We start from the raw sequence: 25371 nt of genomic DNA, 5'->3' as shown, positions 1-25371 counted from the left end.
TTTCATGTATGAATATATATTTAAGTGCTTTTAAGAAACCCCAGGGTCCTAATACTTCCCCTTGACCTGATACCGAGGACCTAGCCGGGGAGGCTGGGTTCAGGTTCTGATCACAAGGTAGGTCTTTGCATGGTGGTGGGACAGATGTGGAGTTCAGAACTATCTGAGGAAACATCTTAGTGGCTAGTTAGCAGCTGATCAAAGGTAAAGAGGTTCCTCCAGAAACATTGGCCTTGGTGGGACATGAGATTTCATTCATACCCAGAGATGGCTTCTCTATTATAATGTGTTGTGCTATATATGTGTTTATCTATGTAGACAATGGAGAAAGTGGGTTCCAGATCTGCCTCTAATTTACTTTTAGATCTTAGGTGGAGTCATCTCTGAGTCTGAAGTCCTCATCTCTCTGGACTGGCAAAAATAATATTTGTACTACCTGCCTCCTGCCATCTTGGGAAGGTCAAAGTCAGCCAATCATCCAATGAATGGTTATGGCGCATCCACTCCATGCCAGGCACCATGCTAAGTGTTGAGGACTCAGAAAGACACAAAAGATAGTCCCTGTTCCCAAGAAGTTCACATTCTTAAGTGGGGACATAATGACGGTCAAAGTGAAACCTTGAAAGTTTTCTTGGAGCTTTAGACCTCATTGTTATGGCCCTTTGGTTTGGGATGTATGTATACATGTGGCTGTGGCTGTTGTGCTTGGTGAGTTTTGTATAAGTAAGTATGTAGCCCCTCTGCATATGCATGTGGTGGGGGAAGAGAATAATGATGCCTATGAGAGTGCATCTCTGTGAATAAGACCCAGGGGTGAATATGACTTTCACCTGTAGGCAGACCCCACAACTTTCCAGTTCAATCGATACCTGAATAGAAATTCCTTGAGCCTATATAACATGTTAGGAACTCCATGTGTCTCTGTGTTTGCATGTGTGTAAGACTTTGCATGTTCAATATTACACGCTAGGAGCAACTTGGCAGCATGGTGGATAGAGTACCAGGTCTAGAAGACTAGGGTTCAAATCTGACCTCATACAAAATAAAGCCACGTAAATCATCAACATTTCTACAGATCTCCAACAAAACTCAGCAGCAAGAGTTAGAGAGAGATTAAGTTAGAAAGTTGGAAATTGAGTTTAGTTAGAAAGTTAGAAATAGAGATTAAGTTAGAAAGAGAACCATTTCACTCTAGACAACATAAAATATTTGGGAATCAATCTGCCAAGACAAAGACAGGAATTATATTAACACAACTACAAAACACTTTTCACACAATTAAAACTAGATCTAAATGATTGGAAAAATATTAATTGTCCATGGGTAGGAAGAGCTAATGTTAAAAAAATGATAATCCTACCTAAATTAATTGACTTATTCAGTGCCATACCTATCTGCCAATTTTTTTTATAGAATTAGAAAAAATTATAATAAAGTTCATCTGGAAGAACAAAAGATCAAGAATATCAAGGGAACCAATAAGAAAAAATGTGAAGAATGGGGGCTTTTCAGTACCAGATTTTAAACTGTACCACAAAGCAGTGATCATCAAAACAATCTGGTACTGAATAAGGGATAGAAAGGTGTATCAGTGGAATAGAGTAGGGGTAAATGACCTCAGCAATCTAGTGTTCAATAAACCCAAAGATCCCAGCTTTTGGAACAAGAACTCACTATTTGGCAAAAACTGCCAGGAAAAATTGAAAAACAGTATGGGAAAAATTAGGATTAGATCAATATCTCACACTCTGTATCAAGATAAATTCAAAAAGAATATATGACTTAAATATAAAGAGTGATGTTATAAGTAAATTAGGTGAATGTGGAATAGTATACATTTCAGATCTATGAGGAAGGGAAGAATTTAAGACCAAGCAAGGGATAGAGAACATTACAAGATGTAAAATGAATAATTTTGATTATATTTAGTTAAAAAGTTTTTACACAAACAAAACCAATGCAACCCAAATTAGAAGGGAAGCAACAAACTGGGGGAGAAATGTATAACAAAATTCTCTGACAAAGGTCTAATCTCTCAAATATATAAGGAACTAAGTCAAACTTACAAGAAATTAAGTCATTCCCCAATTGACAAATGGTCAAGGGATATGAATAGGCAGTTTTCAGATGAAGAAATCAAAACATATCAATAATCATGAACAAGTGTTCTAAATCCTTCCTGATTAGAGAAATGCAAATCAAAACAACTCTGAGGTACCACCTCACACCTAGCATATTGGCCAATATGACAGTAAATGAAAATAATAAACGTTGGACAGGATATGGCAAAATTGGGACACATGCATTGCTGGTGGAATTGTGAACTGATCTAACCATTATAAAAAGTTGAACTAGATTATTTAGGAGTAAGGTTGCCAGGAATTTAGTCAAATTCCAAAGAGATTTATTTTAACAATTTATTTATAAAATATAGAAAAAGTGAAAGTAAGAAAAATCAAAGAGAGAATAGGGTAAGATATTTAGCCTACGCACTAAATACTTTGCTCCAGCCCCTGGCTCAACCCAGGCAGGACTAATTAGCCCTTAGCCAGAGGGGTCTCAGTCTTGAGCTGAGGACCTGGGGATGCAGGGAGCCTCTCTCAAGAGGGTAGGTCTCTCCTGAGGCTAGTCCCTTCAGAAAATCCAGGAAAGGAGTCAGCCTTTTTTCACTCACCCCACTTGATAGTTTTAAGGAAAGTAGAAGCAGTTGGAGATTCTCAGTCAGAGCTCCTCAAAGTCAAGTTGAAGCCAAAGACCAAAAAGACCCTTCACAGGAAGTTCTTGGCATTTTAAAAGATCATTCCTTTTTGTCACTTCCTGTGACTTTCTTCCATTTTACATGTACCAATTACAACTAAGACTTTGCTTAGGACTGCCCAAACGGCAGACAGTCGATTCTGATTTGTCACCCACTATCACACATGTGGGTCACAGACCTCCCCCACTCAATTGTAAGTGGGGTGTATACACTTCTGGTGATTAAATCTAAAAATGGGCAGCGGAGAGTTAATTTAATCTTCACACCATTTTGGAGGGCAATTTGGAAGTATGCCCAAAGGGATCCAGCAATACCACCACTAGGTCTGTTTCCTAAAGAGATTTAAAAATAATGGGAAAGGACCTGTTCGTACAAAAATATTTATAGCTGTATTTTTTTGTGGTGGCAAAAAATTGGAAAATGTTGCGATGTCCCTCAGTTGGGGAGTGGCTGAACAAATTGTGGTATCTGCTGGTGATGGAATACTATTGTGCTATACTATTGAACTATTTGATTTCTATAAGAACTGGAAAGACCTCCATGAACTGATCTGGAGTGAAATAAACAGAACCAGCAGAACATTATACATAGTAACTGAAACACTGTGGGACAATTAGATGTAACAGACTTTGCTACTAATAGCAATACAATGATCCAGGGCAATTCTGAGGGACTTAAAAGAATGCTATTCAGGAATTTCATGTGAACTGGAAGGACCTCCAGAAATTGATGCAGAGTGAAAGGAGCCAAACCAGGAGAACTTTGTACACAGAGACTGATACACTGTGGTACAATTGAATGTAATAGACTTCTCTGCTAATAGCAATGCAATGATCCAGGACAATCCAGAGGAACACAGGAGAAAGAACATCCAGAGAAAGAACTGTGGGAGCAGAAACGCAGAAGAAAAACAACTGCCTGATCACATGGGTCAATGGAGATATGATTGGGGATGTAGACTCTAAGCAATGTGAACCTTAAAAATTCTCAAACCCTACTTCATAAGGTTAGGATTGTGAACCTTAAAAATTCCCCATTGGGACCATTTCTCCATTTGGGCAGTGAAGGTACTTGATCAGAAATGTGAGAACTCTACTTCACCATACTTAAGCATGCCTTAGGAGAAGATAAAGTTGTAAACTCCCTGCTGAACAATGAAAAGTACTTAAACCCATACTTAAGCCATGCCTATTTTAGGACTAATACAAAAGGGTGCTAAGTACCTATAAAGGTCAAGCAACTTGTGAATTTACAAAGAACAAAGAGGTGAGAAACTTACTCAGAGCTTTCCTGGTGTGAATTACTCAAAAATTTACAGCTTCTTAGGAGTGAACTAAGAATGGTCTGTTCTTTGAAAAACGTCTACTGTGATTGGTAGATATAAGGACTTAGGGGAGGTGACATAGGAGAAAATGCCCTTTAAATAGGAGCTCAGATTCATTCAGAGGGGTATTCAGATTGAGGATTGAGCTGGTGGAGTCAGCTGAGATGAAGCTGGCCTGGTGTCATTAGAATCCTTGCTTGGACAAATCTTGTGGTGAGTGATTAAGGACTGACTGATCTTTCTCTTAAGGGCTTAGGCCTGGGTTGGCCAGGGCTGCCCTGGGCTGGCCTATCCTTTTCTCATTATTCCCTTTTTCTCTCTTTCTCTCCTTTTCTTTAATTCCTCATTTGTATTAATTAAAATCTCTATAAAACCCAGCTGACTTTGGTATATTTGAATAACTGGGAATATTTCCCTGGCGACCACCTTATATTTGATTTAAAAACAAAACACTGTAGTGAAAACATATTTCCTGCGGTCACAACTTACTCATCCACTCTTATATCTATTACAATTTAAGTCTTCCACTATTTAATCACTACAGTTTATGACAACCAACTATTTTAATTATTACAGCAATCACCCTAGTGCAAATATTAATAATATGGAAATGGGTCTTGATCAATGGCACATGTAAAACCCAGTGGAATTGCTCATTAGCTATAGGAAGGGGGAAAGAACATGAATCATGTAACCGTGGAAAAATATTCTAAATTAATCAATTAAATAAAATTGTAAAAAACCAGGCAAATTAATAAAAGCCACAGAAAGTAATATTTAAAAATAAAAGAATGCTATCCACAGCTAGAAAAAGAACTGTGGGAATATAAATACAGAAGAAAACAAATGATTTATCACTTGTTTATATGGGTATCGGACTTGGGGTTCTGGGTTTAAAAGATTACACCATTACAAAAATGAAAGATATGGAAATGGGTTTTGAACAATGATACATGTATAATCCAGTGGAATTGCTTGTCAGCTCCAGGAGTGGGAAGGGAAGAGGGGAGGGAGAAAACATGAATCATGGAACCATAGAAAAATATTTTTGAAAAGTAATAAAATTATATCAAACCTGGCCTCAGACAATTCCTAGCTGCGTGACCCTGAGAGAGTCACTTAACCCTAATTGCCTGGCTTTTTATCGCTCTTCTGCCTTGGAATCGATACTAAGACAGAAGGTAAAAATTACAAAAACAAAAAGCCAATACCACATGCCTGTGTGTGTATGTGAGAGAGAGAGAGACTCCATTTGGTGGACATATGAGTGTGTTTGTAAATGGAGGTGTCTGGGTGTGTGTAGGGTTGTTACACCTCGGGTGATCACATATTTGTAAGCCTGAGCATCTATGCTTGGGGATAAGAGAGGTGTGTTTTCTGTGTATAAAAAGAGGTGAGAGCTGTTGGTGCTGTGAACCCTCCACCCCCAGCTGCCCTCACCCAGGAGGGTTCCCCATCTGATGCTGACTGTTCTTAGAGAAAACACAGGAAGCCACTTCAGATGCAAAGCGAAGACTGCAGCAACAGGACATGGGAAGTGGCATGGGCAAGAGCCGCCTTCTCCCAGGCAGAGTGGAGATTGGAGGTTTGTGTGTGAGCCTCCAGTCTGCATCAGGACCCTAGCCCTGCCCCATCTACCTTCCCTCATGCTGCCCAGAGACCCAGTTTCTCCCATCTTCCCAAGGAATGGAAGCCCAAACAGGGTAGTACCAATCCCCAAGGAATGAAAGTGAAATGATGGGACTTGAGCTGGGCAGAGAGGAAAGTGTGGTGCCCTGCCCTGCCCTGTCTGAGGTCCCATTGCCCCTCAACCAGTCTCCACAATACCCTGAGGATGATAGTAGGAAGGGTCCTCTCCCCAGGTCCTACCTCCATCCCCAAACACTCACCCTCCTTCTGATAGCATTCATAGGACCTAAAATGTCAGAACTTAGACCAGAGAAAGCAAAATCTGGGAGATCTTTAGCACATCCTGACTCCAGGTCTTGTCTCTTGCTTCATCTCTGTCTCCTGACTTCCTTTGAGTCCCAGATGAAATCCTTCCTTCTTCAGGAAGCCTTTCCTCATCCCACTTGATGCTAGAGCTTTTCTTCTGTGAATGATCTCTGTAGCCTGTATGTAGCTCGGCTGTTCAGAGACATTTGGATGTTTGCCTCTCAGAATAGACGAGGAGCTCCTCGAGAGCAGGAATTATATTTTGTCTTTCTTTGCATCCCTGGAGCTTAGCACAGTGCCTGGCACATAATAGGCACTTCATAGATCCATGTTGACTGACTGACTGACTGATAAACTGAAAGCTATCCCCCAGTTTCTACCCGATGAGAGTCTGAATTAGATGTCTCCAAATACACCTAAAGAAAAAAAAATCCAAACCCTTACCTTCTATCTTACAACTGATACTAATTCTCATTTCCAGGGCAAAAAAGGTATAAGACTAGGCAATTGGGCTTAAGTGACTTGTCTAGGGTCACACAGCTAGGGAGTGTCTGAGGCCACATTTGAACCCAGGCTTTAGAACCCAGTGTGGCAGAGACAGAAGGAATCTTAGAACCCAGAATATTACAGGACCACTAGGTTGAGAAGGAAACTTAAAGGTCATCTTCTTCAATTTCTTTTTTTATAACTAAGGAAGCTGAGGCCTAAGGCCACCCAGGACCTAAAACAGTGCCGAGTGGATGGCCAAGTAGGCCATCTTACTCCATCTCTGCTGCTATCCCGATCATGGACCCCTGAGAGGCCCACACCAAACATACATGAACAGGCGTGGGTCATTGAATTCCTTAGGAGGCCATTATTGCCCCCATACCCAACTTGAGAAAGAACGTACTCAGCAACAATAATGTCCATGTTCTAAATAACCCTTGGGTTCCCCAATTCTCTCTGGTTTATGAAGCATTTTCTTAACAACAACCTTTTGATTCAAGAGCTATCATCTCCATTTCATCAACGAAGAAACTTATTTATCTCCTCCATCCCAAAGGGGTAAAACTCATACAGCTGGTAAAGGGCTGAAGCAGGCCTCAGACCCAGATTTCAGGGCCCCCAGGTTTTCATTCCTTTGTACTATACTATTGGGTCAGCAAAATGTCTGTGGAAATTGTGTGTCAAAGAAAACTCCAGTGGGGGTGGAGAGCAAGCAGGAGGGCCCCAAGAAAGATTGGGCTTCAGAAGAATTGGTAAGAGTGGGGTCTTCCCCCTTGCACCCCAAATTATCTCCCTCCATTTCCTGAAGTTCCATCTATCACTCACATTCTAATCTTGCTTCATCATATATTGGAAGGTATTTTTTCTCACAATAGCTCTAGAAAGAAGTTCCTCTAAACATTATCATGGTAGTCAAGGAGGTGAGACTTAGGAACGTACATTACAGATTTGGTTTTAGTACTGGAGGTAATTGGGTTCAACCCCTGTCATTTTACAGGGGAGGAAGCTGAGGCCCAGAGATGTGGAGCAATTTGTCCAAGCTCATATCATGAGTAAGTGACATATCAAGGATTTGAACCCAGGTCTTCCAACTCCTGATTCATACACTTTCCACTCCATCAGGAACTGGAATCCAAATCTCCTGACCCAACCAGAGTTCTCTTGGTTTGGCCTCTCTCTCTCTGTCTCTCTCTCTCTATCTCTCTCTGTCTGTCTCTCTGTCTCTCTGTCTGTCTCTCTCTCTGTCTGTCTCTCTGTCTCTCTGTCTGTCTCTCTCTCTCTCTCTGTTTGGCTTAGGAGACATATGGAAGTTGTAGAGGTGGGCAGTAGAGATGACGAAGGGAGAAAGATGATGAAATTCCCTGTAAACTCTGCTAAGACAGTCCCCAGTGGGAAAGAGAGGTTGAGGAGGTAGGAGGATGTTTGGAGAGGCCATCGAAGGCAGGTGATAAAAAATCGAAAGGACTGATTGCACATGGTTTGGAGAACCCAGAGAAGATGACTTTAGTTCTCTGAGGCCTTGGAGACTTGCTTGAAAGACTTCTTAGCCAGCATCCTAAAGGCAGCTAAGTAGCATGGTGGATAAAGGGCCAGGTCTGGAGTCTGAAGGATCAGGGTTCAAATCTAGCCTCAGATACTTCCTAGCTATGTGACTCTGGGCAAGTCACTTAACCCCCATTGCCTAGCCCTTATCACTCTTCTGCCTGGGAACTAAACATAGTATTGATTTTAAGATGGAAGGTAAGGGTTAAAAAACAAACAAACCAAAAGATTTCCTTGAGCAACATCCAGTGGAGAAGGAAATTTTCCAAAGGAACTTCAAGGTCAAGCTCCCACTGCCAATCATGCCCCTTATCCTCTCTCCACCCCAATTAAAATAGCCTTCCTTCCTTTCTTCCCTTCCTGTTCCTGGTCTTTCTGGGCCGACTCTTCATGAAGACTCTCCATCCCACATCAGAAATCTTCCCTGCTATGCTTATCTCAGAGGTTCCGGGAAAGGGGTGAAGCCTTCCCTCTCCCAGGGGTCTCTGGCAGCGAAGGGAGCCCCAGCTGGGTCTCCTTCCCAAAGGATTCTGACCCCAACACTCCCTCCTTGAGCTTCCTGACTAAATTGTCCTCTGTTTGTCCAGACAAATTCGAGAAAAGAACATTCCTGTTTCCTCGTGCCTCTGAGATCATTGGCCCAGAACTAGGGGAGCTTAGGGGCCATCTAGTCCAAACCCCTCATTTTACAGGATCCTGGGAAAGTTTGGGGACAAAGTAGTCAATGTCAGAAGCTGTTTATAGCCCCATCCTTGCGCTAATTAGTCATGTGGCCTCAGTTTCCACCTGATGAGAGTCTGAATTAGACGTCTCCAAATACACTTAAAAAGAAAATCCAAACCCTTACCTTCTATCTTACAACTGATACTAATTCTCATTTCCAAGGCAGAAAAGGTATACGACTAGGTACCTGGGCTTAAGTGACTTGTCTAGGGTCACACCGTTAGGGAGTATCAGAGACCACATTTGAACCCAGGGCCTTCCATCCCCAGGTCTTGCTCTCTATCCACTAAGCTACCGATCTGCCCCTTACAAATGCATATTAAGGCAGTTGGGGAATTCCCCAAAGCCTCCACTCATCGAGTCTTGCCTGTCCCAGGCAAGGGGTCATCTTAGGTCCCACCTTATGACCCACCCCATCCGAAGAGACCGGATACAGTCTAAAGCTTTTCCGCTCTCCTCCCTCCTGGTCACTCACTCTCATGACACTGCCCCTATTTGGATTGGGACTCCTCTGGCTCCAAACCCAGCTCCCCTGTGCCCCAGTCAAGTTTCAGGGACTTCCCCAAACCCATGGTTGGAGAAGGCAGCCTTTGCCTCCAGAACCCAGGAACCACGGCTCCCTCCCTGTGGAACGCCTGTGGGGCTGGGCTCAAGATTCTCACACAGGCGTAAGGTCAGGGGGTCCCCAGAGACAAGTCTGGGCTCTCTAGAACCAGCGTGGGGTTACCATGGGGCCAATGCCAGGGGATGAGGAGGCATTGCAGGACTCTCAGGGCTCGTCCAGATGTCCACCAAGCAGAGGGTCCTGTCACACGAGGGTCCCACAGTGGCCTGAGATTCTCCCAAGACCCTTCTCAAGGCTTCTTGCCATCCCCTTCCCTTTGGCTGCCCCTTTAAGCCCTGGGTACCCTTTCCTTACCTGCCTATGGTGGGCTCCTGCCTGGTACGTTCACTGAGCCCGGCTCACATGGTCCTTCGGGTCCATCAGCCCCATCACCACCCGGAGGATGGACGAGGGTTCCAACTCCTTGTCACTGCCTCAATTTGACTTCTCAGCAACCAGCCCACGTCCAACCCCAACTTCCTGCCTCCTTCTGAGAGAGTGAGTGAGAAAGAAGGCAGCAGCCAACCCCAGAACCCAAGTCAGGCCCTCCCTCAACCACAAGCCCAGAACAACAGTGCCAGCCACACCCCCCAACATCCAGGGGCCTGATAGTAGGGAGCTGTGGTCACAGGGGGTTCCAGGCTTCCCCATCAGGGAATTCCTAATATATGTAGGTGGAGAAAGGGGGTGACAGACTATAGAGAGCATTGGAGTCAGAAGACGTAGGGTGGTGTTATGTGACTTTGGGTAAGTCACTTCCCCTCTCAAGTGGTTTCTTCTTCTGTTTAGTGAGCTGGTTGGACTCGATCAGGGGTTCTTAGCATTTTTTTTTTTGTACTGTGGACCTCTTTGGAAGGCTGGTAAAACCTCTGGATTCCCTCTCAGAATGTTGTTGTTGTTTTTAATCATCACTGAAGGAAATGACAAATTTTATTTAAAGAGTAGTAAAAATAAAGATCTGTTTTCTTCCCATCCAAGGATGCCCTCAGGAAATCTCTTCCCAAACCTTGGTCGTCTGGTGCCCAAAGGTCTGGCACTACGAAGAGGAGGGCCTTGGGAACATCTGGACTGAACCGGGGGAGGCAACAGTCAGGGAGGACTCAGCAGGGGAAGTCATCTCCCCTTCCATCCCTAGCCAGCTCCTCCCACACGGACTGATGCACCACTGACTTGCTATGTGACCTTGTCTTTGAGTTTGAATTTCCATCTTTTCCAGATGAAGGGATTGAAATGATAGAGAATCACAGACTTTGAGATGCAAGACCACAAAGGCCATCTGGTACAACCCACCCATTTTACAGATGAAGAAAGTCACCAACCATTTATTAAACATCTCCTAAGTGCCAGCCATTGTGCTAAGCCCTAAAAAAGAAGCAAAAAAGAGCCCCTGCCCACAGGGAGCTTCCCACCTAACAGATCTATAGGAATTCAGTGACTGGTCCCAGATCATACAAGGGATCAGAGGCAGAACTAACTTTTGAACTGGGGTCCTCACACTCCAGACCCCACGTGTCTTCCACTGTATCACCCTACCTCCTTCAGACTAGATGGCCTCTAGGGGTCCTCTCAGCCCTGACTTCCCTCTGGGGACAAGTGGACACTGGCAAAGTCGTGGAAAAGCGATGCCTCATCTGGGCTTCCTGCAGGCCTCTGAGGCACCCCAGCCCAGACACACAGCTCAGTGAGGGACAGAAATGAGTCAACAGGCCTCCTTGCCCTCCAGGCCACCACCAACAACTAAGCTTTGGTTGGACTCAGTGAACTCTGCCGGGCAGATTCAAGCACTCCTGGGCTGGAAATAGCTCCCACACCCTCGACTTGAGCCTAAAAGTTGAGGAAAGGGGAGGGGTGTGGGGACAGGGGAAGAAGAGGCCACAGAGACATTGTTGGGGTTTGAGAGGTGGAAACTGGTGCTGGTCTTGCTCACCTCAACTGAGGCGGGTGAGGGGGCAGGAAATGGGGGAGGGGAAGGAAGCCAAAGATGGAAAGTCAGACAAAGAGAGAGGTGAACAGCAGAAACAAAAGCTATAGAGGGAGAGGAACAAAGAGACAAAAACAGAGACTGAGAAACAGATGTAAAAGGAGAGACAGAAAGAAGGGAGGGGGAGAGAGAGAGATACAGACAGAGACAGAGATTGAGAGACAGGGAGGGAGAGAAGGAGAAATGTAGGGGAGAGGAAGAGAGCCACAGAGAGAGAGGGAGAAGGAGAGAGACAGGGACAAAGTCAGAGAGACAGAGGAAGGGAGGGAGGGAGGGAGGGAGACAGATAGAGACAGGGAGGAAGAGGGAGAAAGGGAGGACAACACCATCAGAGAGAGGGAGGACAGAGACAGAGACAGACAGAGGAAGGGAGAAAAAGAGGAGACAGATTGGGAGAGAGGGAGGAAGGGGGAGAAGGAGGAGAGAGTGAGAGAGAGAGAGATGGAGAAGGAGAGAAACAGGCAGACAGACAGACAGAGGGAGGAAGGGAGGGAGAGGGAGGAGAAGACAGAGACAGATAGTGGGAGGCAGAAGGAGAAGGAGAGGGAGAGGGAGAGAAACAGAAAGCCAGAGATAGAGAGACAGAGGAGACAGTTAAAGGGACAGAAATACCCTGAGAGACTGAGACAGAGAAACAGACACAAAGCAGAGAGCCAGAACGCCAAAACCGGATGACAAGAGAGAGAACAGACATAGAGCTAAAAGCTGGGGGCTTGAGCCAGAAACAGGTTTTCCTCCCTTGAAAACATGCACACCTGGTGACCTCTATCCATCCCCCAGGGACTAGGTAGCTGAGGAGCACCAGGAACCCACAGCAGGAAGCCAGTTTGCAGGCAGGGATAGCATTTATTGGAGAGTTTGGGAAAGGGTGAACATGCCCAAAGGGCCCTCGTGTGGGGAACTGGGACGAATCGGCCCTGGAAAAGCTGCAGGGCTCTCTCCCTCCCACGAGTCTGTGAACTGGGACCCTTCTCCGGCCCAGGGTGACTGGGGGTGGGGTCTGGGTCGGACAGTCCTGAAAGAGAGCTGAGGACGCCCAGCTCTCTGCAGCAGGGCCCGGCTGCTCAACAGAGCGTGAACCGACGAGCACTGATGTTCATCCGCGTGAGGCCGATGTCCCTGAGCGGGGGAGCGAGGAGGCGAGTGGGCCGGAGGGAGCCCGGGCTCAGCAGCTGGCCAGCCTCGCCAAAGCCCAGGCCCTCAGCCTCGGCCTCCAGCTCGGCATCATCTAACAGTTCCTGGTGTTGCCTGCAGATCTGTTCCACCTTGAGCTGGTGCATGCGGGACCGGAGGCGCAGTAGCTGCCCGGCCAGCTCCCGGTCCTGGGCCCGCATCTGCCTCTGGGGGAAATGATTCGAGCTGGGGAATGGGGGCCTTGGCTGCCTGCCCGCCACTTTGGGCAGGGAGCCAGAGATGCTGTGGGCAGAGGTGTTTCTTCCCCACCTCCATCCTGCGTCCAGGCAGCTTGCCAGCCCCTTGAAGCGCTGACATTCTCTGACCCGTCCAGCTCAGTCCTTCCTGGCTCCTCCTTCCTCCCGAGCCCAGCTCCACCCTCTCCTCTTCCTCCTCTTCCAGGAAAGATAATAATAACTCCCTTGGCCGTAGCCTTTGAGGGTTTACAATGCACTTCCTCACAAGTGTCAGGGAGGGGAGCGGTTGAGATTGGAATCCAAGTCTCTGTTCCCCTGCCTCGAGAATGGACTCAGGGGCTCATCTATTCAGTCACCAAAGACTGATTAAGCATCCACTGGGTTGGAGGCACAGGCTATGGTGAGGGGGATTTGAACATTTCATGATAAGTTATTTCTTGAGGCCGGGGCTTCACTCTTCCTGTCTCCACCCTACCACAGACTTCGGTCTCCCCTAGAGAAATCGGGATCATAGACTAAGAGAGAGAAAAGATCTTAGTCCAACACCCTCACTTGACAGATGAGGAAACTGAGGCCCAGAAGGGTCAAGTGATTTGTCCACACTCAGGGGGAAGAGATCTACACAAGGATTTGAACTAGGTCCCCTAACTCAAAAAGCCCATTTTTTCCCTACATACTATCCCATTCTGTCTGAACTGAAAAGGGTTTCTGAAAATCAGCAAATTCTTCCTCAGCCTAGGACCTCCCTCTGTGCCTCTCTCCCTTAAATGGGGGTGGGGGCTCCCTGACAATGACTTCATACTACCCTCCTCTACCAAGACCACCCCTACTGCAGACTTACCAGCTCCTCTCTGAGCCACTGCAAGGCATCATCCAGAGTGTGAAAACCACAGATGGCCCTAGGACCTGGTTCCTCCAGTTCAGCTCTGGCATGACCTCGGTGCCAGGCTTGGCTTTGGACCCGGGCTGTCCACTCGAGGTATGAGGGCCTTCTGGTCTGTAGCTTCAGTTTGGCAGTGAGAGCCTTCAAGCTGTCCAGTGTCTCCTCCTCTTGTTCTTCCTCCTCACCCAGGGCCACAAATGCCAGAGACCCTAGGGACATGATGATGGCCGCTCTGACAGAACTAGAGATGTCCTTCCTTGTGCTGAAGGGGACAGATGGGTAATCTGTTGCCGAAGTTAAGAGTAGGAGGGAGTGTGTAAGATTGAGTGTGAGTGTGTGGCTGATTTCCCTGGAATTCTATAATAATGGGAACTCACGTGACCCCCCCAGAGGAAAGCAATGGGGGAGTTAGGGGGGCAGGATCTCAGTTTCTCTGGCCTCAAGGTCAAGTTTAATTGTTTTTACCCTGTTCTCTGAAAGGAAATGTCTCCAGGTCAGGGAGTTACTGGGGATGTTGGCTCTGCCCTTTGGCATCTCCGAACTTTCCTTCCTATCTCTTCCATCTTGATTGAGGGGAACCACTGAGAGCCAAAACTCAGATTGGGATAGGAGCAGAATGTGGTATCTCAAGCTGGATCAGGGGGCAGAATGGGGAGTACTAGTCTGGAGGGTGGCAGAGTATTAGATTCTTTTTTATTGAAAATTTTTATTCAATTAATTAATTTAGAATATTTTTCCATGGTTACATGATTCATGTTCTTTTCTTCCCCTCCTCCCCCCTCCCATAGCCAATGAGCAATTCCACTGGGTTTTACATGTGTCATTGATCAAGACCTATTTCCATATTATTAATATTTATATGAGGGTGATCATTTAGAGTCTACATCCCCAATCATATCCTCATTGACCCATGTGATCAAGTAGTTGTTTTTCTTCTGTGTTTTTCTACTCCCACAGTTCTGTCTGGATGTGAATAGTGTTCTTTTTCATAAGTCCCTCAGAATTGTCCTGTATTATTGCATTGCTGCTAGTAGAGAAGTCCATTACATTTGATTGTGCCACAGTGTATCCATCTCTGTGTACAATGTTCTCCTAGTTCTGCTCCTTTCACTCTGCATCAATTCCTGGAGGTTGTTCCAGTTCGCATGGATTTCCTCCAGTTCATTATTCCTCTGAGCACAATAGTATTCCATCACCAATAGATACCACAGTTTGTTCAGCCATTCCCCAAATCGATAGAGACCCCCTCATTTTCCAATTTTTTTGCCACCACAAAGAGGGAAGCTATAAATATTTTTGTACAAGTCTTTTTCCTTATTATTTCTTTGGGGTACAAATCCAGCAGTGATATGGCTGGATCAAAGGGCAGGCAGTCTTTTTTTTTTTAACTCTTACCTTCTGTCTTGGAATCAATACTGTATATTGGTTCCAAGGTAGAAGAGTGGTAAGGGCTAGGCAATGGGGGTTAAGTGACTTGCTCAGGGTCACACAGCTGGGAAGTATCTGAGGCCAGATTTAAACCTAGGACCTCCCAACTCTAGGCCTGACTCTTAATCCACTGAGCTACCCAGCTACCTACCCCCCCCCCCCAGGAAGTCTTTTCTTTAAAAGACTTTGGGCATAGTTCCAAATTGCCCTCCAGAATGGTTGGATCAATTCACAACTCCATTAGCAATGCATTTATGTCCCAATTTTGCCACATCCCCTCCAGCATTTATTGCTTTCCTTTGCTCTCATGTTAGCCAATCTGCTAGGTGTGAGGCGGTACCTGAATTGTTTTGATTTGCATTTCTCTAATTATAAGAGATTTAGAACACTTTTCCATGTGCTTATTGATAGTTTTGATTTCTTTATCTGGAAATTGCCTATTCATGCCCCTTGCCCATTTATCATTTGGAGAATGGCTTGCTTTTTTGTACAATTTTTTGTATAATTTGAGAAATTATATCTTTGTCAGAGGTTTTTGTTATAAAGATTTTTTCCCAATTTTTTACTTCCCTTCTAATTTTGATTGCATTGGTTTTGTTTGTACAAAAACCTTTTAATTTAATGTAATCAAAATTATTTATTTTACATTTTGTAATGTTTTCTAGCTCTTGCTTAGTCTTAAAATCTTTCCTTTCCCATAGATCTGACAGGTAAACTATTCTATGTTCACCTCATTTTTTTTATAATTTCCTTCTTCATATTTAAGTCATTCATTCTAAATTTATCTTGGTGTGAGATGTTGATCTAAACCTGTTCTCTCCCATACTATTTTACAATTTTCCCAGCAGTTTTTGTCAAACAGTGGGTTTTTGTCCTGAAAGCAGGGATCTTTGGGTATATCATACACCAGAGTATTAGATTCTAATGGGGGAGTAGAGACTGTGGGGTACCTGACTGGGGGAGTAGGTGCTAGGTTGTGTTGGGATACTCAGAAAAGGTGTCAAAGATGGAATTCTGGAGGTTGGAGATTGAAGGTACTGATCCTGGAGAAGAGCCTGGAGGAGCTTCAGGATGGCCTCCCCTGTGGCACCCTGGGTGCCAAGGATCAGGGCACTTAAGTTATGAGCCAACTACCCCCCAGGGGGCGCTCCTTAACCAACGATCACCAGATAAGAAGACATTGTCAGCTTTTAAGGTAGCCCAGTGGGGACCCAACAGAGAGGACTCAATTTAAGTACTGGGAAGTACTCGGAGACCAGCTAATCCATCTGTTACTTCCAGAGACTGAGGATCAGAGTGGGAAAGGGATTTTGACAGCCTAGGACTAGCTGGTGGCAAAACAAAGCAAGCTGGAGATAAAGTGTGTGCCCCTTGATTGGGGAATGGCTGAACAAATTGTGGTATATGCACATCTCCCTGTAAGAAACAAGAAACAGGAGGAATTCAGTGAGACACAGGAAGGCATGAATGAATTGATATAAAGGGAAGGAAACTAAACCAGGAAAATATAATATACATGGGCTCTGAGGGCAAGGGAAAAGGCCGCTTACTAAGGGGGAAGGGAAGGGGAAATTCACTTCTGCCCCACCTCCCCTTTCCTTGGAGTGGTGGGCAAAATATCTTATACATTGCCTGGCACTGCCAAGAATGTTTGACTTAACTGTGTCTCCTTGTAAGGGAAGGAGGCTCACTGGAGATGGGGGAGGGAGATATTTGGAAATGGCTGTGATGGAAAAAAAAGTAATACTTTAAAATGCATTCATTAAAAAATTAGTGGCAGGACTTCTGTCCAGGGCTTCTGACTTCAAGGCCAGAGGGAAGGGGTAAGCCTGAGAGAGGAGGAAGAGGAGAAGGAAGAAGAATTCGACAATTCCCTGGCCCATTATTTCAAGGAGCAAGGCGGAGGAGAAGAGAGCTCTGTTCGGGAATTTTTGGGGTGTACTGGGTTCAAGAACACGTGGGTTTCCAGTTAGATTCCAAGCAGTGTCAAACTTGAGCAACCAAAGCTCCCTAGCTGTGGGGCCACCTTAACAGCCCCGTCTTGCAAGCTTCACCCGCCCCAGGGGCAGTTCCTGTTCCCCTACCCCATCCCAGGGACCATACAGATTATTGGGTTCCCGCCCTGATCCTCCTTTTGGGCTGAGAGGACTGCCTGTGTCCTGGGGCTGCAGCACCCTGGGACCCCTACCTTTTTGAGTCCCACAATAACCACAGCACCCTGAGACTTGCCCCACCCCTGCCCCCCCAGTCCTGGGCCTCCAGGATGGAGTTCTCGGAATTGATCCGTACTGGCCGGGCAGAGGCGCTTCTCCTGCCTGGTCCTGGGCAGTCTACGGTGAGGGGCACGCTGTGTATCACCAGCCACCACCTGCTGCTGTCTGCGGGGCACGGAAGCCCTAGCGACCTGTGGCTGTTGTTGCACAATGTGGATGCAGTGGAAAAGAGGTGAGAGGGCTTGGGGTCAGGGCAGGGTCCTAGCTGGGCACAGGGGAGAGGGGCAGGGGCACAGGGAGCAAGAGAGCGCTGCCAGCACCAAGAGAACATGGTGACTGGTGGAGGAGATGCTACTGTGTGTGTGTGTGTGTGTGTGTGTGTGTGTGTGTGTGTGTGTGTGTGTGTGTGTGTGTGTGTGTGTGTGTGTGGCTGGGGGTACTTCCTGGGGAGGAGAGGCTATCAGGGCTGAGGCGCATTCCCGGAAGATTGGGAACTGCTTAGTTGGAAAATACGTGGGGCTCAGAGCCAGCCAGCCAGAGAGCCGACGTGTCGCCTGTTGGCTGGGACTCGTCAGGGCTCAATCCTCTGTCCAAAGAGAGCCGAACTACCTCGGCCATACTTTCTTATGCATCTTCCACTTCTGTCCCATGTCCCTATGACACCTCATATGTCTCCTTTTCCCCACTGTCCCCGAAACCACGGGTCTCCCCCACCCACTCCTGTGTCCCTTCAAAGAACCCTGCAATGTACCCTTCCCCAAAGACCTCTCTGATCTTTCCCCTTGGACCGGTGTTTCCCCTCCCTCTACTGATTCCTGCTCCACTTGTCCTATGCGTCCAATACTGCCCTCAGTGTCCCTCCATTCCCGTTCCCCCTCCAGCCCCCAACTCCCCCGTGATCCTCCATTGGCCCTTAGGAGTCCCATACTGACCCTGTATCTCTTCCCCCGTGCCATTTAGCCCACTGATTCCTGCCCGACTTCTCCCCTCAGGGTGGCGGGAAACTCAGGCACCATCACACTGAAGTGTAAGGACCTGCAGGTTCTGCAGCTGGAGATCGAAGGCTTGGGGGAGACGCTGGACATCGCCAGCTCCATCGAGGTGGGCAGGGTGTGCCAGGGTTGGGGCAGCAAATCCACCCCCGGGTATTGGGGGAGGGGTGTGGGGCGCAGAGGGTGGCAGGGGCGAGAACATCGGCCAGCGCACGGAGAAGCTTTGAGTGTCGAGCCTGGGGTCCCCAGACGTGCTTCCTGCCTTTCTCCTCAAGGCCTTGTCCTCGCTGGAATCTGTCACCACTTCCTATCCATTCTTCTTCAGGCCCCAGAGCCTGAGGCTGGGAGACGCCGAGGACCTGTACCCCCCGGACCACTTCTATCAGCAGGTGGCCCTCGAGGTAGTTGCCGGGGAGAGAGGGCTGAGGGCAGCTGCAGGAGGAACTTAGGGAGGCTGCGGGAAAGGGTTTGTGCCCCTGGATGGGAGCTGTGGGGGGAGGGAGCCTTCAGAGACTCCTCCCCTCCGTTCCTACAGACTGACGCCTGGCGCCTGAGCACGGTCAACAGGGACTTCCAGGTGTGCGCCAGCTACCCGCCTGCCCTGGTGGTGCCCCGCGGGATCGGGGACGAGGTCCTGGCACGGAGCGCCCACTTTCGTCAAGGTGGCCGCTTCCCTGTGCTCAGTTACTATCATAGTACCAACGGCACAGTGAGTCTAGAACCGGCTCCCGGCCCCGCACCCCGCTCATTGCTCAGCCCTCGCTGTAGCCTAGCCTTGTCCCCCTCGCCCCACGCTCCTCTCCTAGCCCCGGGGCTCCATCCAGACACCCGAACCACGCCCCCCACCCCACCGCGGGCAATCCATCCCGCGCCACCCCTAGGCTTCTCCCCAGCGCACCTTCAGCCCGTTCCCAGATGGATTCCAACCCTGCCCCAACCAGACCTGACCTCCGGAATTCTCCCAGCTATCCCGAGCCCCTTCGGCTCGCCCCGACTCTGGCTGCCCCCCTCACTCCCGGCTGACCGGATGGCCTTATCCCTGGGCCGTAAACTGGGTCACTCATCCCACCCCAAGGTGATGCTCCGCTCCAGCCAGCCCTTGCAGGGGGCCAACCGGCGACGCTGTGCGGAGGACGAGGAGCTGCTGCGGGCAGCTCTGGCCCTGGGCGGTCAGCGGGGCTTAGTCTTGGACACCCGCTCGGCCCAGGCCGTCAAGCAGGCCCGAATAACCGGGGGTGGCACGGAAGCCAAGGCAGCGTACCCTGGCTGGAAGCGGCTGCATCGGCCCCTGGAGAGGTAAATAGCCGACTCGCACCATTTCCTGCCGAACAAACGATTTCTTCTAGAGCTCTGGAAGCAAAAGAATCGAATGACGGGGGTTATGCAGGGACACGAATTTGTAATTCAGGGACAAAGGATTCCAGGTGATGGTTCTACTGCCATCAGTCAACAAACATTTATTAAGCACCTACCGTGTGCCAAGCATGGTGCAGCGCTGAGAATACAAAGAATCCTCTAATGGGGGATGGGCAAATATATCCCAAAGATAGGGACATGAAAGAGTGCAGCCAGGAGGGAAATGAAGAGATGCCTCTTCTGGGGCGCCCTCCTTAAATGGAGGTTGGGGGAGGCCATTCCACCTTCCTTTCAGAGGACAAGGTGTAAGTCCCAGGGTGGAGGCGATCTAGCCGGGAGAGAGGTTCCAACAGCGGGATAGAGAAGTCCCGGGAAATGAGCGGCAAATGACCAGGTAGCAGGGGAGAAAGCAAAATCAAAGTGGGGAAGCCAGAGGGGCTGGGACAATAGGGAAAGGCCTTGGGATCCTGATGAGGGCTTAAGGATTAGTTTCTGGGGGGAAGAGGCAGAGTGGATTCTCCTCCATTGGTGTGAGTGGAATTTCAAACACCTCAGTCTTTAGAGGGGTATCATTCTGGAGGGAAGGACGCAGAGATCTAGAGACCCCATGCCAGCCAGATGCAGAGAGTAGGCTGAGAAATTGAGCCAGACTCTTAGCACTGAGCCCCCTGAAGATGTACCAGGGGGTGGATGGGATGGAGAGAGTAAACATAAGCCAGAAAGGTCATTGAGAGAATGTGTGAATCAGTAAATGAATCAATTTAAAAAAAAAAAGAAAGAAAAAGGACAGTCAAGGCAGTTCCTGCTCCCAAGGAGCTCACAGTCTATTAATTGGAGGAGATGATACTAATTGGAGGGGAAAGTTCAAATGTAGGTCAAATTTTTAAAATGGCTGACCTTGGAATTCAAAAATTTATAAAGCTAATGTTAAATTTTGTTTTTACATGTAATTGGAAACAAAATATTGAAAGATTTAAAAACTTAAATAATAATAATAATAATAATAAACATTTATATAGCACTTACTATGCACCAGGCATTTTGCAATTATTATCTCATTTGGTTCTCACAACCCTGGGGTGCTAATATTATTTTCATTTTACAGATAAAGAAACCAAGGCAGAGGTTGAGTGACTTGCCCATGGTCACACAGCTAGTAGTGCCTGAGACCACATTTGAACTCTGGTCTTCCCAACAACACCAGACTTGGCCCTCTAAGCACTGTTTTACCCAGCTGCCCCAGGGAAACTTTAGTGGGGAGTAAGGAGTTTATGGCTCCTGGCCTGGAAATCTGGAGGAAAAGGTTGTAACAGCTGGCATATTTCAGAAAAGCAAGCAGATGGAAGGCATACTGGTTGAAAAGTTCAAGGATGTAGGGTACACTTAGATGAATTGTTTTTTTAACCCTTAGTAAGACAGAAGAGAAAGGACTTGGCAAATGGAATAAAGTGACTTGCCCAGGGTCACACAGCTGGGAAGTGTCTTGAGGTCACATTTGAATCCAGGACCTCCCAAGTCCAGGCTTGGTGCTCTATCCAGTGTGCCACCTAGCCACCCTTTTGGATGAGTTACGATGATAAAACTGAATTGCAGTGGACCTGGGGAGGAGCAGAGGGTCATCAGAGGAGGGCCAAGTGCCCAAGAAGAGGAGCACTTAAGGGTTTAGGTTGGATGGCCAACTAGAATGGAGGAGCCTCTGTAAGAGGAGGTGGATAGATGTGTTGGGCTCCTCCAGACTCTTTCGAGGAACAGGTTTGGGGGTGAGAGGTAACCAGTCTGCCTTTTCCCCCCCAGGGGCCGGCCCCTGCAGGACAGTTTTGTGCGTCTGGTAGAGGCCTGTACAGATCCCTCACTGAGCATGGACCGCTGGCTCAGCCGGCTCGATGGCTGTCGGTGGCTGACGCATGTTAAGGAAGCACTGACCACTGCCTGTCTGGTAGCCCAGGGCATGGATAGGTAAGGTCCATGGGGCAAGGGGACAATGCCCACCCTAGGAGGAGGACATGCCCCAGGCTCGGCCAGATGCTAGATGAGCATCCCACCCCCAGCCTTGGTCCAGCGCATCCCATAGGAGTCCCAACCTCCAACCAGGCTAGCAAACAGGAATAAGATGGGGAAACAGTAAGCATTCCAGTTCCACAGAAACAGCATCGGACGGGGTGGAGTGTGAGAGCCAGATAGAAAAGGAAGCTAAGGGGGTATTATAGAAGGCTTCAAAGGCTGCTGAAAGTTTCCACCAGGGCAGTGAGCTAGTCAGTTTAATCTGGGCAGCTGTGTTAAGGGTGGTTGTGGAGGGAGAGGCTGTGGGTGGGCAGGAGGGAGACCACTCATCTAGCCATTCCACTCTCCTGGATGAGAGGTGAGGGCCTGAGCCAGGGTGGTGCTGTGGGTAGAGTCCCTCCTGGTATTGCCACCCCAATGAAGTTCCCCCAAGGGCTCTGTCCCTCCACAAAGGTCCCTTTGTTTCACTACATGCCCTGGGGAGAATCGGCCTGACTTCTTGGGACTGGGTATGGGGAACTGGGAGGCTCCTACTAAGAGCCTCTTGGATCTGTGCAGGGAAGGGGTCTGTTTCCTGGTCCATGGGGCTGAGGGCACTGATGCCACCCTCCTCGTGACCTCACTGGCACAACTCATCCTGGATCCCAAATGCAGAACCATGCATGGCTTCCAAAGCCTGCTGGAACGGGAATGGATCCAGGTAAGAGGCACCCAGAGGTCCCAGCCCCAGTGGGAGTCTGGGATATCAGGGACATCTCTCTGAAGCTGGCTCCCACTTATCCTTTTTTCTTATTAAATTCAATTGTGGTTGGACTTGAATATATTAATTGGTGGTCACCAGGGATTTAATTTCTAAATCCCAAAATGAAATACTAAAGTAAAATGGAATTTATGGTAGTTTTATTTACAATAGAGAGAAGATATTAAGAAATGAGAGAGAGAGAGAAAACTCCAGTTTCCTCTGAGCCAGGTAGAAATTCTAAGGCCCTAATCAGGGAAGAGTCCCAAGATGATGGGCCTTTCTCGGAGGTTCACACCTCCAGAAAAGCAGGAAAACTAAGTCAGCCTTTACACTCACCAGTGACCATCTAAAAGGAAAGCAGTATGAGGTCTCTTGCAAGAGCTCCTGCAGGGGTCCAGTTCCACAGCCAAGTGTCTTCACTCCAAGTCTGAGTGTCTCACTTCCAGTCTGACTCCAAGCAACTGATTGAAGTCTCTCCTCCAAGTGATTCTTCTTCACTCTTCATTCAAGCTTGAGACTGATCCTCCAGTCCAACTCTGTGTCAGAGTTCTTCAATCTATCTCTTCTGGCCTCTGTGGTCTTCTATTTAAAGATCTTTTTCTCTTGTGTCACCTCCCCTAAATTTCACGTCTACCAATCACAGCAGCTCCTCTCCAGGACTGCCCACTCAGTATATGTTCACACCTTTTTTGATTAAATCATACCTTTAGTGGTTAGTTCACACCTTTTTGTAGATTAAAATGGGTAGATCTACTTTAAATACTGAGTTAACACTTTTGGGGATTTAAATCTAAAAATAGATCAGGGATTACAATTTTATCTTCACTATCAAGGAAGAGCTAAGTATCTTCATTCTTACAATCAGGGGAGAGCTAAATCCAATTTTCACATCCTCTTTCCCCAGGCTGGTCACCCTTTTCAGCAGCGATGTGCCCACTCTGCCTATGCCCAAGGCCGCCCCAAACACGAGGCGCCCACCTTCCTGCTGTTCCTGGACTGTGTGTGGCAGCTGAGCCGGCAATTTCCGCTTTCCCTGGAGTTTGGGGAAGGGATGCTGCTGGCCTTGTTTGAGCACGCTTACGCTTCACCCTTTGGCACCTTTCTCTGCAACAGCGAGAAGGAGAGGTGAGACCCTGGAGCTGGGCCGGGGCCCTCCTATCCAGCTCCTTTCCCTTCCCCATGCCTACAGAGACCAATGTGGGGGAAAATGAAAGCCAAAGGCCTCAAATCACAGAATTACAGGAGCAGGACAAAAAGGAGCTTCAGAGGGCACCTGAGTCAAACACAGCACCATGACGAGGAACCAGCTATGGCCCAAAGGCCTCCAGGGAGAGCATCACGTCAGGTGGTCTGTTAGCTGCAGTGGATAAAGTCCTAGGTTCCAATGACCAGCCTGCTCCTAAGGAGCTATGTGATGTGGAACAAGCCATTTGACCCCTTAGGCTCAGTTTCACCTGTAAACAGGTTGTTATGAGGATTAAATGAGATCATACCTAAGGACAAAGGTCTATAGATCTTCCAAGCACTCCATATAATTGTGATCCACTCTTATCTGTAATAGGAAGGCAGTTAAGTGGTACAGTGGATAGAGAGCTGGACCTGGAGTCAGGAAGACCTGGGTTCAAATCTCACCTCAGACACATACAAGCTGGGTGACCCTGGGCAAGTCACTTAACCCTGTTTGCCTCAGTCTCAACTGTAAAATGAGCTGGAGAAAGAAATGGCAAAACCACTCCAAAGAGTCAGACGTGACCGAAAACAGCTAAATAAGAGGTTAATCCTGATTTGCATCTCATGGTTCTGCCACTTACTGTGTAGCCTTGGCAAGATGCTATTTCCTCATCTGTAGGAAGGGGTCAGGCCAGATGCCCTGTGCATCTCTGATCTCTCTGATGCTCCCATGGGGTGGCAGGTGAGGAAGCTGGGGGTGGGGGTGGGGGTGCTCTTACTACTGGGAGCTTTCTTCGACAGGTAGTCAGAGGGCAACAGCCTCACACTCATTTTACAGAAAGGGGAGGATTTGCTCAGTCTCACAGCTGCTAAGTGCTGGAGCTGAGACTCCAACCCAGGTTTCCCAACTCCCAGTTCAAGGCTTTCTCAGCTATGAAACATTGCTTCTCCACCCTCCCTGGAATCCGGCTAAGGAGAAAGCCTTCAGTGGCTGGAGGATCATATGCTCCCGAGTGGCCCCTGACACTGACCCTAGTATTGTTGACTAGAGGTAGCAACCAGTTAGCTGCCTGCACTTAAGCCCTAAAGCTCCTACTCATCTAGCCCAGAAGATGGTACATGGGCCCACTCATAAGCAGGGGCTGGTCTCCCTTTTTGGAACCTCAATGCCAGAGGCCTAACCTACTCCGCTTTCTGGCCAGGTACTTGTGTGAAGTGAAGACAAAGACACACTCCTTATGGTCCAGTCTGAACCAATCAAAGGAACGACAAAGATTCTGTAACCCAATCTACTCACCGAACCCCCTGGCCTTATGGCCTTCAGTGGAGCCCCAGAGCCTTCAGTTGTGGGCAGGTAAGGTGTCCTTCCCAGTCCCCCTGCCAGCCCTCAGTATAGGCTCAGCTCTAACTGGCTTCCTCCCCACACCTAATTCTAGGCCTTTTCCTCCGATGGACTCGTCCACCTGAGCCTGTCCAAGAGGCATGGACACAGCTCTGGAAAATAGTGACAGAGGAAGAAGTGGTGGACACCCTATGAAGCCTCCATCCTTGAGCACAGGAGCACTCACTCTAAATGCCCACTTCTAGCCTTTGCTTCAGACTTTAAAGGCCCTAGGGTGCCTAGTTGGCAGCCTAGAAGACTGAAAGCCCAAGCAGGGACTCCAGCAGCTCCAAGGCTCAGCTGTAGGTATTCCCAACCTTTTTACTTCCAGGGCCATGAAGTAGAGGAAAAAGCTGACAATAAATGAACCTGTGCTTGTCCCCTGTTTCCTGAAGTCTCAGTGGGAAGAAGGGATGGACAAGTCCCCACTGACCACTAAACTTTGCTCTATCCCACAGCTCTTCACAGGGCAAGAAGAA

The 25371-nt window shown here is 47.8% G+C and overlaps 3 protein-coding genes across 4 annotated transcripts in view; 1 reads left to right on the top strand and 2 right to left on the bottom strand.

The window, feature by feature from the left end:
* The window catches only part of LCK (LCK proto-oncogene, Src family tyrosine kinase), a 34522-nt gene extending 23168 nt beyond the window's left edge, over positions 1–11354 (bottom strand). The window contains exon 1 of the mRNA XM_007492883.3: positions 9691–11354. The gene's annotated coding sequence lies outside the window, so the exon portion shown is untranslated. The remainder of the gene's footprint in view (positions 1–9690) is intronic.
* Positions 11355–11527: 173 nt separating this feature from the next.
* On the bottom strand, positions 11528–13970 carry FAM167B (family with sequence similarity 167 member B). The gene is made up of 2 exons (XM_001366116.4): positions 13568–13970; positions 11528–12696 (listed from the first exon to the last, which is right to left on the bottom strand). Exons 1-2 carry the CDS (start codon positions 13826–13828, stop codon positions 12421–12423), a joined length of 537 nt encoding a protein of 178 aa, XP_001366153.1. The 5' UTR covers positions 13829–13970; the 3' UTR covers positions 11528–12420.
* A 2856-nt stretch (positions 13971–16826) lies between these two features.
* LOC100032294 (myotubularin-related protein 9-like) lies at positions 16827–25272 on the top strand. Of its 2 annotated transcripts, XM_056795280.1 has the most exons (10): positions 16843–17482; positions 18243–18351; positions 18518–18643; positions 18778–18951; positions 19318–19538; positions 21393–21554; positions 22158–22299; positions 23246–23466; positions 24714–24865; positions 24948–25272. In XM_056795280.1, exons 1-10 carry the CDS (start codon positions 17301–17303, stop codon positions 25046–25048), a joined length of 1590 nt encoding a protein of 529 aa, XP_056651258.1. In that variant the 5' UTR covers positions 16843–17300; the 3' UTR covers positions 25049–25272. The 2 variants fall into 2 exon arrangements, with proteins under 2 accessions (XP_056651257.1, XP_056651258.1); XM_056795279.1 differs by having other exon boundaries at positions 16827–17482; positions 24714–25272.
* Positions 25273–25371: the final 99 nt, after the last annotated feature.

The sequence above is a fragment of the Monodelphis domestica genome, chromosome 4, assembly GCF_027887165.1.
Source record: "Monodelphis domestica isolate mMonDom1 chromosome 4, mMonDom1.pri, whole genome shotgun sequence".
NCBI classification, from domain to species: domain Eukaryota; kingdom Metazoa; phylum Chordata; class Mammalia; order Didelphimorphia; family Didelphidae; genus Monodelphis; species Monodelphis domestica.
Note: the sequence above shows the minus strand (reverse complement) of the source record. Positions and strands in the feature narration are given on the sequence as shown.